At 38.3% G+C, this 12,423-nt stretch overlaps 1 protein-coding gene across 1 annotated transcript in view; it reads right to left on the bottom strand.

Annotated features, from left to right (window-relative positions):
• Positions 1-12,423, bottom strand: part of LOC101832146 (integrator complex subunit 6-like) — a 73,407-nt gene that overhangs the window by 33,788 nt on the left and 27,196 nt on the right. The window contains exons 7-9 of the mRNA XM_040744640.1: positions 10,246-10,409; positions 7,064-7,216; positions 4,466-4,598 (exon numbers count right to left, since the gene is read on the bottom strand). Of these exons, the coding sequence (XP_040600574.1) occupies positions 4,466-4,598; positions 7,064-7,216; positions 10,246-10,409 (450 nt within the window). The remainder of the gene's footprint in view (positions 1-4,465; positions 4,599-7,063; positions 7,217-10,245; positions 10,410-12,423) is intronic.

Below are 12,423 nucleotides of genomic sequence, written 5' to 3'. Positions count from 1 at the left end.
AGGAACAGCCAGGACTGTTACACGGAGAAACCCTGTCTCAAAAAAATGAGAGAGAGAGAGAGAGAGAGAGAGAGAGAGAGAGAGAGAGAGAGAGAGAGAGAGAGAGAGAGAGAGAGAGAGAGAGAGAGAGAGAGAGAGCTGGTAGGAAAGTAATATATATTCAACAGCAACTACATTTTAACTTCTAAGTTGTGATCTTTTCTCAGCCTAATGATGAACAGTACAGAGCATTGTCCCAATGCTAGGCAGCAGGAGTAACCCACAGTTCCCACTCAGCCCCATGAATCATGATGGGGGAAACGAGAGACATTGTGAGGTGTGCCCTGGTGCTAACCTGAGATGATCTGGAGGTGAAGGGTAGTATAGGCATTTTGAACTTAAAACTTGATTTAGTAGATTTAATTCTATTATAAGTCACAAAGCGTATCTATTGTGCCTTTTAGAAAATGAAGTAAAATTTCAACTTGTGCATCCATTTGCAAAGCTATACGGCATAATATTTAAAACACTGATTTAGATTCACTTGAAGTATTTTCCTGATATGTTATGTATTAGTCATTCTAACATAATAATTTTCAACTGGGGGATTCATATCACTGGTGGACAGACTAGTATTTCTTTGGTTTAAAAACAAAGGATAGGCCAGACATGGTGGTAAATGTCTTTAATCCTAGCATTTACGAGGCAGAGACAAACAGATCTCTGATTTCGAGGCTACATGGAGAAATCCTGTCTCAAAAAGCCAAATCAACCAACCAAACAAACAACATAGAGTATAGGGGCCGGCAAGATGGCTCAGCAGGTAAGGGTGCTTGCAGCCAAGGCTCCCAACCTTAGTTCCAGCCCTCAGACCCACACGGCAGAAGGAAGAGAACAGATTCTTCTGACTTTCACATACATGCCATGGCATGTACACCCTTCCTCTCTTCTTGTTTCTTTTTTTTTTTTGAGCAAGGGTCTTAATATGTAGCCTAGATAAGCTTGAAATATACTATGTCTTCAGGCTTGACTCACTCATAATCTTTCTGCCTCAGCCACCCAATTGCTGGGATTATAGCCACGCACACTACATCTGGCTTAAAATGTCTCTTGCACACCATGTACACCAACATACTTAAGATATTCACCTTAAATATGCAGACATCCCCGATTTTAATATATAATGACTTTAGTAATATACACATTATACATATGGTGTGAAAACTTCCAAACACCCTCTTATTTCCTTCCAAGTTTGAAAAAACATTTGTAATTTAATAATTCAAACTGGTATTCCCAGGTACCAACATCTACCTGTCACCCATGCTGTAAAGACATTGGTGACAGTATCAGTTCATCCTCTATTGTTCTTTTAAGCTTCATTAGGCAAATAGTTTACTTACAGAGGGAAAATACAGACATTCTCTACAATTAGGTCTATTCTTTAAAAAGTACTTTGGTCAAGAAAAGCAACTAGTTATTTCCTTCTCCTTGTTGCCCTAATAAATTATTTACTTGCCGGGCATTGGTGGCACACGCCTTTGATCCCAGCACTCGGGAGGCAGAGGCAGGCGGATCTCTGTGAGTTCGAGGCCAGCCTGATCTACAGACCGAGTTCCAGGACAGCCTCCAAAACAATACAGAGAAACCCTGTCTCGAAAAACCAAAAAAAAATTATTTACTCACAGAGAAACAAATTTCAGTAAATTTACAGAGCCACAAAAACCAGGTCTTTTGTTCTTTTTTGGTATTTTTTTTTGCAGAAAAAATGAAAGAGAGGGCTGGAGGGATAGCTCAGCTGTTAAACACTAGGCTCACAACCAAAAATGTAAGAAAAAAGAAAGAGATCAGAAGGTGTCCTTGATTGAAGACCTCGGGTCCTTTACAGACCATTCATGTCTTGACAGGAAGCAATGAAACACTATGCTATACTGTGCTAGTTCTTGAAGTCTTTTGGGAATTAGTTAGAGGTTTGAAAGGTCTGCAAGAACTGGGATGTAGCTCAGTGGTATAGCGCTTGCCTAGTCTGTGAAAGGGCTTGCTTTCATCCCCAGCACTGGACAAAATCAGCTTCTAGGCAAAGTATTTGTCATTGTTAAAAGCAGTAAGGATGGGGCTGGAGAGATGTCTCAGTGATGAAGATCACTAACTAGCTTCTGTTCCAGAGGACCCAGGTTCGAGCCTCAGCTCCTAACAGTATACAACTTTCTATAACTCCAGTTCTGGGGGAATCTGAAGTTCTCTTGGCTTCTGTAGACATTAGGCATATACATGGTACATAGACATACTTGCAGGCAAAACACCTCTATGCATAAAATAATAAATTCTTTAAAAGAAAAGAAAAACTAAGGGTATTACTTACTCTGTTTATCTGATTTGTTTCTATCTAAAGTCTCTCTACTATTTACATCCTTGTCTATGTAGAGAGTGTGAGGCCAGCTGGCAATACACAAGACTATAAGATAGACAAGTATGTAAGTATGGTCATGAATTATTTGTCTTTCTGCATCTCCTTTGTTTCCTATAGCATAATATCCACCAGCACAGTGCCAATAGTTAGCAATGTGTTCTGTATATAGAAATTTTACACAGGGAGTAGATTTTATGGTATATACTTTCATTATAAAAATAATAAAAAGGAAACTCTTGAAAGACATGAGTAGGGCATGTTTAAGGCATAAATTGTAGATGTTTCATTGGCATACACTCATGAGTGCTTGAGATTAAATATGCCAATTCTAGTGCAATAAAGTGGGTCAAAAGTACACTTAAGGCCGGGAGTTGGTGCCCACGCCTTTGATCCCAGCACTTGGGAGGCAGAGGCCGGCGGATCTCTGTGAGTTCTAGGATAGCCTGGTCTACAGAGCAAGTTCCAGGACAGCCTCCAAAACAATACAGAGAAACCATGTCTCGGAAAACCAAAAAAAAAAAAAAGTACACTTAAATAGAGAAAAATAACAGCAGTCTAAATGAAAATTACTCTATTTTCTTTACTATATATTTGTTGAAATTGAGGTCATAAGGACATATTTAAGAAAATGGGTAGATTGATATATAAAATAGATATATTTTATTATTATTTAAGAAATATGTATTTATTCCTATTTATATGTATGGCTGTTTTGTCAGCATGTATGCCAGTGCATTGTGTTCATGCAGTGCTTTCAAAGGCCAGTAGAGGGTGCCATATTCCCTGGAACGGGCGTTCTAGGTAGTTATAAACTTGTGAACCTGTCTCTCTCTCTTTTTTAATATATATTTTTTATTTTTAAATTTAAATTAGAAAAAAGGTTGCTTCACATGTCAATTCCAGGTCCCGAACCTGTGTCTCTTAAAGGCTGAACCATGTCAGCAGCCCCTCTATTGGTAATCTTACTGTCCTCTAACACATAGCCTATACATTCTACTCGTAGTAACTCTCACAAAGAACATAGGTTCAGACTGGACTAAGAAATAAAGTACCTACTACAAACAAAGCAACCATGCTGATATACTTATGGTGACCTACTTTTAAATTTCTTAAATATGAACAAAGAAAGTAAAGTACTGTCTTGTAAATATATCATAATTAATAGTAGCACTATGATGAAATTCTGTAAATTTTTCATCTTTTAAGCAAAAATTTAGAAAACCTTGCCCAAAAAACCTCAAAGCTTTACAACTATATTATTCTATATTAGTCTAAAAAGATACAGCTTTTCAAACAAAAAGTAAATATTTCCATATACATTTTCAACAGCATTGAGTAATGGCTACTTAAGTTTTTTCCTTTAGAATTTTGTCATAGAATCAATCCATAACCTCTAACCCTGCTATTGTAGAATTGACTCTTGTACCTTAATTCCCCACCCTACTGAAAACATATGCTTTTAGGGTAACTAATATTCTGGAGAAAAATGAGTGTAACTCAGTCAGTACCCTCACAGAAGCCCTAGTTTCTGAAGAAAGCCATCAAATTCCTCTCCAACAAAATCCATAGTTTGGGAGATGGAGAGAGGGATCATCCGGGAAAGTGCTCACTGTTAAAGCTTGTTCCAAACAGACCAAGACACTGGTCTCAAAACTCAAAGTAAAAAGTGATTCATAAAGATATCTGACATCAACCTATGGCCTTCACACATGCATACACACATGCTCATGTTAAACACACACACACACACAATCTAGTTTTCTGGAGGCATTCAAATTCATCTAAAAAAAGCCAATATTCTTTCAAAAATGGAGAATGGAGGGTGATTAATGGAGTTTTGCAATTTGCAGAACACCAAAGATCAGATATCTCTTCTGTTTGATGTACAAGCAGAGAGAGACAGAGAGAGAGGAAGAGAAAGAAAATGAAGTCCAATCTTTCCAAATCAGTTTTTACACATTTATTTACTCTAATATTGCTTAGTCTTCAATGGAATTTGAAAGCTTATTAATCTTTTATCTACCAAGTATTTTTGCCATGTTTTAAAGAGGATTAAGTAGCACATAATTTACTCACCTAAAAGAGGAAGTAAAACTGGGTAGTTGTAAGGCATCACAAAGAGGTTTACACAAGTTAAAGTCGTACTAGCTTTTAAATAACCAAATGGATATCCAAGCTCATTGTATTTTCCACTGCTGGTGACAAACACCTAAGAGGAACATGAAGCAATGTACAGTTATGACAACATGTTATGTAAAGCCTAACTTGTAGCAATACTCCACAGCAGCATCTGTGGCACAACAATTCAAAAAATAGACTAGGTACTTTTGCATAGGGTTATGTAAAAATAACATGCTAAATATGCATATTCAAATTATAGGTATTCCACAACTATATGACAAATTAAACTAGATAATGCAATCATCACTCAGAGGCCACAGGAAGCATCAACAACACCCAGAAGTTCACTTCATTAGTATAATGGAAAATGATGCTGCAATCGTTTTAAGTATGCCAACTTCCCAAAAGAACAAGGCATTGTTACATTAGACTTAGAAAAACAGGAATATGGTTCCATAACCAAAGCTATTTAAAAGACTATGAAAACGGTCCTCACGCATATTATAAGCCATGCTGTTTCCTCATTTATTCATTTTTCACTCAATAAACAATTAGAGAGTAACCCATTATGAAACTCAGAAACTCTCTGTGGCAGCAAGGAGGTGCTTCACTTCAATCTGGAATGCACTTTCTTGGCTACATCATCTTAAAGGCTAGAACCCTGGGGGCATTCGCATAACTAACTGTCTTCTGATTCTTTATTGGTACTCCTGGGTTGGTATGTATTATTTATCAGCTTCCACACACTTGATATGCTGGGGTTCTCCAGGCACCATGTCGTCTCTGTGTTCTTGTTCCTGCAACCCTCAGGAGGAAACCTTCCTCTAATTTCTGACACACTAAGTTAATTTTAGCTGTCTGAATACAGAAAAATACAAGATACAATATGTAATCTTTTTTGTTTGGCTTCTGTTCAATACTACAGTTTTTAATTTTTTAAAAATTTCTTTTCTTTTTGAACCAGGGTTTCTCTGTGTTACAGTCCTGGTTGTGCTGGAACTTGGTCTGCAGACCAGGGTTCTCTTGAACTCACAGAGATCCACCTGCCCCTGCCTCCCAATTGCTGGGATTAAAGACATATGCCACCAGCACCCTGTAGTTTTGAAATTGTGTTTCTTATGTCTTTTACATCTTTGATTCAAGTTTGCTCCTTTTCTTTTGAACAAGCCATGGCATCTTGAGAGAATTAAAGTAGTTTATAGACACTGTGTATCAGTAATCTCACATTTTAGAATAAAACAGATGAGTGTCTGAAAGTGTTTCCTGTGTCAACAGAACCTAGGAATTACTGGATGGTCCTATAGTTTCGTAATAGAACAACTTTTTATATTCAACTAGAAAAGCTATGACTGTCAAGTTTAGAATTTTACAAGTAAAATTCCATAGGAAACTATATTAAGCAATGAGCAAGTCTTTCTAACTGCAGCACAGCACTTAGAAGAAGAATGGGATCTGTGCACTTGCCTCATCTAAGTAAAATCCCAGTCTACACATCGATGGGGCTTGGACCAAAGAAACTAGAGTTTTATTGCATTATTCTCACATAGAAAGTAATTTCAAGTTTCTGGTTCTTGGCCCAAAATATGCAGGACTTCTCTTTGTCAAGTTCATAATAAGAGCTGAGAGTCTTGCTCATACCTGAACTGAATCATACCCCATAGTTTAATGATTCTTAACCTGGGGAACAGATAAGAACGGGTCTCCCCTATCCTAAATCCTCAAATGCATGTTTCGTTAGATTCTACTTCCATAAATGGAAATGTACAGTACGTTAATGTTTCATACCTTTCTAAAATTATTTTTTGGCTATGTTGTTTATTTGATAGCATTTAAAATAGCATAATTATTACCAAAATTGAAAGTTTTTAAAATAATGTTTGTAAAGACTTTAAAGTTTTTATTTTTTAATATTTTTATTTTATGTGTATGAGTCTTTTGCCACTATGTACATATATACAGGCATGCATGCATACCTGGTGCTTATGGAGGCCACAAGAGGGCATCGAATCCCTGGAACTCGAGTTAGAGATAGCTGTGACATGGGACATGCCACATGGATGCTTAAAACTGAACCTGGATCCTCCAAAAGAGCATTAAGTGTTGTTAACCGCTGAGCCATCTCAGAGCCTTATTTTTGTTTTGAATTATGTATGTAGGGGTATGTGCATGTGTGTGGTGTCCACAAAGGCTAGAAAGATGGCATCAGATCATCTGGAGGTAGAGCTGCAGGAGGCTGTGAGCCACCTGATGTGAATAATGGAACTGAATTTAGGGTCTCTGTAAAGTTAGTGTGCATTTTTGTTTGTTTTGGCTTTTCGAGAAACGGTTGTTATGTGTAGTCCTGGTTCCCTGGAACTCAAGTCTGTAAACCAGGCTGGCCTTGAACTCAGGGATCTGCCTGCCTCAGACTGTCAAGTGCTGGGATTAAAGGCATGGACTACCACACCTGGCTAGTATGCATTCTTAACCACTATCACTAGACTCCTAATTCAGAACCAATTCCCCGATCACAGAATGATTACAAACATTTGGCTACTAGGCAATGATAGGTACCTGCCAGCAAGTATGAGGAGATTTTCTTTCCAAGATGTACTGAGTTAAGGGAGAGGGTTCAAGTTCATATTTGTCGAAGGGCAGTTTATCTATAACCATTGGTTCACAATCGATACAGGAAAACCTCACAACAGGATGAGATGTTCGTGGAGGCTAAAAAAAAAAAAGTAGGGAATATGATTGGATATTAAGCAAGTTCACAATTTTCTGACCATTCTAAAAGCTCTGTTACATTTTTGTCAAACCATCATTAAGACACAGATAGTATCTGAAGAGTTTCTAGAGCTTTAAGACTCACCATGGGGGTGGTGAGTCAAGTTCTTCACCCCTAACCTCTATTTAGGATTGGGAAGAGGGATGATAAGATAATGCAGAGCTAGAATTTCAGTAGAATAATAACTGCATTAATTATGTTAAAGTAACCGGTATAATCCCCAGGATAAACTCTCACTTTCAAATCCACTTTGTGACCTTTAAGCATTCCCTGTGCACCAGTCTTCTGTATGGGGTGAGATCATCGAGATACCACTGGACAAGGAGAATCTTTGAACTTTTCTAATGAGCTCAAGCTACTAAGAAGAAAAAGGAAAAACAGCCAAGGCATGGAAGTGTAAGATACACACTGATAATGATTTGGTCACAACTACAGGGCCTTAAAGGAATTTTATAGCACTGCTCATACCCACATGTTTGTTTTGAATAGCTGAAGCTGAGAGAGTTTTGGTGAGACTTCAAAGGCCTATGTGTTTGGGATACCACAGTAGATCAGTGGGGAAGCAATTTGGTCACCAGGTGTGTATAACTAGAAAACAGCACAGAGAGCAAGGAGGACAGCGATAGCTGAGACATGTGGGAGGCCAATACACACGTGATGAAAATGGCTGACTTCCTTTATAAAGGGGAAGCAAATGCATTTGGCTTTATCATTTATAAACGTGTAAGATGTTCGAGTAAAAATGGCTATCCAGTGAACTTCTACATGTGGAGAAATGGAAACACAAACTATGTATAAATTACTGGAATTTCCATAATTCTAGCTTTCCCTTATTTCGGTTTTAATCAGTCTTGTGAATTGTTTCTGATTCCTTAGATCTGACTATCTAAAAAAAGCTAATAAACACCGAAGTGAAACCCTATAACTAGCAATAATGTAATAAATCTGTCACTAAAGGGGTTTGAAGGGGCTATGAGCTGACAGGTTTGCCACCTTGGAACCCTGGGGGAGAGAAGAGGAATATTTTCCCTCACCCACAGAAGGGGGCTAAAAGGTGCCTGGTTCTTTGAGCCTTCCTTGGAACCCTGGGGGAGAGAAGAGGAATATTTTCCCTCACCCACAGAAGGGGGCTAAAAGGTGCCTGGTTCTTTGAGCCTTCCATGACTACTCCTGCAAATATAAGAACCTAAACTGGTAGCCTGGAAGAAAATGCAGTTTAATGTGGAAATTTCTAGAACCTAAAATATAAGTTAACCTGAATCAGGCAAGTAGTACATGAGAGGAGCAACGATATATTTGTATTCCCCATCCCTAGCCCCAAATCACACATGAACTACTCAGGCTTTCCTTCCTTAAGGATAGTGTTTCCTACAACCTTCTGTTTTTCCTAAACACTATCCCCCCAAAAAACCAACTCTCTGGTGCTAAGAGTAACTATAGCATCCAAACCTCTTTTACCAAATGCAGATACCAAAAGACAAACCTTTGCTCTGGGATAATTTTTGAGCACTACATGATTACTAATCATTGATAAGTAAAATGGTTCACCAGGGCATGACTATAGGTAATTGGGAAGCCGAGTGAGAAGAACTGTGAGTGAGTTCAAAGCCAGCCTGAGCTACAATGTGAGAATTCATATGATACAGAAATGCATTGATTAAAAATATGGAATCAACACATGTCTATCCATAGATGAATAAATGATGAAAACAGACATATACATAATGGAATTTCAGCCATAAAAATAAATTTGTCAAATTTGTAGGCTAACAGGTGCAACTCAAAAACATTTTATTAAGCAAGGTAACTCAGGCTCAGAAAGACATATGTTCTCTCATGTGTGGATCCTAGTTTGTAATGGTTAAATATGTATATCTAGGTGGGAGAAAAGGTAGGTACAGGCCAGGAAACTAGAAGGGACCATCAGATGGGGAAAAAGAGGTTTTAAAGAAGTGAGGTAGAGAAGGCAGCAGAATCCATGAGTTATTCAAATAGAAGAGGGCAAGAGGCTAACATGGGGAAGGGCAAGAGGCTAACATGGGGAAGGGCAAGAGGCTAACATGGGGAAGGGCAAGAGGCTAACATGGGGAAGGGCAAAGGGATGCTGAGGAGGACAGCAAGACTCAATCAAAATGAAGCATGCATGAAAACACCATAAAAACGGTTACTTTGTAAGCTAGTTTTGAAAACCCAATAATATAAGGTGACTGAAAGGAAATACCAAGTAAGAAATGAAAGTGTATCTACATAGAACGGCACATATTTTTATCTGCACTTCCTTTCAAGGGCAGTAGACAGCTATTTGCTTACCTTCTTCTCTTACTTTCATCCTTGAGAGCAGCTACCAACTGTGATTTTTACATTTTCATGCCTTAAAACAATATTTTCTGTATAAACTAGCCTTCCATTCTATTGTCCACAATAAAAATAATGACTTATTCAGTACAGGGCTGTAGCTGCCTAGAACATGTGAAGCCCTAAGTTCACCTCCCAATATTGCCATGAAAAATAAACAAAACAAGCAAACAACACATAAATAAATAGATGAATAGATAAATAAAATGGATGTTCCTTGGGAAAATGTATCCTTTTGGAGGGAGAAAACATTAGAATAATGCACTCCTAATTTGCTTTAAAACACATCAAAATAGCCATATTCAAAATAACTTCCTATATAAATTATAAAAATATTTCAACCTTTCGTTACACGCACACACTAAATAAATATAAAATAAATAAATAAAAGCAACGCTTTAATACTCATATGGCAAAGGCAATAGTACAAAAGACTAAAAAGTATGATAAAATAAAGGACACTCTCCTCTACTGCTTTGGGGTATTGAACTAGCCCCTTCAATAAAAGATGAAAAACAAAACAGTTTAAAAGCCTCAAGTTACTTTAAAAACTTCACTGTCATATAATTAAAAACCCAGATGACTGTTTACCCTCTTCATTTATAATACTTACTAGAGAAGGTAAATTCTGTTCTGGCCAGAAAGATTCTGGAATTGGCCAGTGTCCAACAGGAACACCAGTTTTAGAATTAGGTCGTACGTAGATGAGTTTATGACAACTATGCCAGGGTTGAGCAGCAAATAAGTTGCTTGGCCTACACAAATCCATCAGTCCATCTAAAAGAGAAATACATGACAGAAGGCATGGAAGACATGTCTGTTTTTACAGTTATTAATTTCTTGTACATAATTTTCAGTTTCAAGCAAATGACAAACTAAAACAAAAAATATGGTTTATGAAAAATGAAAGAAGAAAAAGGCAGTGACAGTTCATGGGTTTCTGTTCTCTCTCTTAAGACAATTTGAATCTAACTTGCCATTTAACTTAATGCTTCCCACTAGTCTTGTATTTTTTTGGTTGTGAGCCTAGCCTTTAACGGCTGAGCCATCTCTCCAGCCCGCCTCCAACTATTCTTAATGTACTATGAGAATATGAAATTATGTGGAAAACTAGCGCAAAACTAGTTTTACATTTTATGAGACTTGGGCACATAAATTAAGCACATCACAATGGTCTTTCTTCAAACAAATTTTAGGCAAATGAAACCATTTGTTCCCTGGTATAGTCTTTACATTTTTGGCATTTGGCAAAATAGATCATAAATTCCACTTATAATTGTCCTCTACACCCAATGACCCCCAAAACAAAGCACACTTGAAACTTGAGAACATGTTAAGTGGCATAATCTGTGTATACATAGGGGTGGGGAATATAAAGCAAATGGCTCAAGGTTGTGGGTGGATATTCACCCCATTTTCATATAATCTGGCCACATAATAATATACCATTAGTGCATTTTAATTATTTAAATTAGCTTATTTCTTTTGCATCCCCAAACAAAAACAAAATCCCTTATGCCATAATTTGCTAGTCTACATTAAAATTTGGAAGGACATTTTTTGCTATTTGGGTATCATTTTTCTTAAATTACGGAAGACTTGATTTACTTATGTTGGCATTATTTTAATCAAGTAATTATTTCAGGTCAGAGGTTTTTCAGGGGTTCACCAGGCTCTAGGAAAAGCATAGAGATACATTTGAGGGTCCCTCTAAAGTTGGGCACACAGTGCTTGGGATGCCCATGTTTCTGAGCAAAGTATTATTTACTTTCATCAGATTCTTTGAGACTACAGAAGTCTGGACAAAGGAGAAAATTGGAGCTAGAACGAAAATCTGAGCTACTTATGTGACAGCAAATAGAACTAGTTTTTCCATCTAAAGGGTTTCCATTCATGTTAAGGTCGTAAACACAAAATTATGGGCTGGGCAGTCAGTTTGCAGCACCCCTATATGGTTGCTTCAGAATATTCTGTGAGGCCCTAGTCTTCTCTGGCAGATATTCTTAATTTAGGAATCTAAGAAACTCCTGAAATTAGGCATAAAACTGTGGGTGTGTGACTTAAGTTCTTTTCTCCAGGGAAAGGAATCTAGATTTTTCAACAATTTCTCAAAGGGTTGCATGAACTAGAGAGTAAAACAAATCAAGAAACACAAGACCCACTGTGCTAGACAAAACTGTGTTGTTTTCTGCCATGTTCAGTAGATCCCGTCGGCTTTGCCCGCGGAAATCAGATACAAAAAACACCATACGCGGTAATCATGAAATCTCAGTCTCCTAGTCTCTCGGCCTCAGTCTCTCAGTGTGTGTGTGGGGGGCCGGGTGGTATGGTGTACTGTGTGTGCTGTGTGTGTGTGTGTGTGTGCGCTGTGTGGGGTGTGTGTGTGTGTGTGTGTGTGTGTAGTGGTATGGTGTGCTGTGTGGGGTGTGTCTGTGTGTGGTATGGTATGCTGTGGTGTGTGTGTGTGTGTGTGTGTGTGTGTGTGTGTGTGTGTGTGTGTAGTGGTATGGTGTGCTGTGTGTGTGTGTGTGTAGTGGTATGGTGTGCTGTGTGGGGTGTGGTGTGTGTGTGTAGTGGTATGGTATGCTGTGTGGGGTGTGTGTGTGTGTGTAGTGGTATGGTATGCTGTGTGGGGTGTGGGGTGTGCTGTGTGTGTGTGTAGTGGTATGGTATGCTGTGTGGGGTGTGGGGTGTGCTGTGTGTGTGTGTAGTGGTATGGTGTGCTGTGTGGGGTGTGTGTGTGTGTGTAGTGGTATGGTATGCTGTGTGGGGTGTGTGTGTGTGTGTAGTG

This window comes from Mesocricetus auratus, unplaced genomic scaffold (genome assembly GCF_017639785.1).
Source record: "Mesocricetus auratus isolate SY011 unplaced genomic scaffold, BCM_Maur_2.0 Super-Scaffold_100003, whole genome shotgun sequence".
In the NCBI taxonomy this organism is placed as follows: Eukaryota; Metazoa; Chordata; class Mammalia; order Rodentia; family Cricetidae; genus Mesocricetus; species Mesocricetus auratus.
This window is presented reverse-complemented; position numbering and strand designations above follow the sequence as displayed.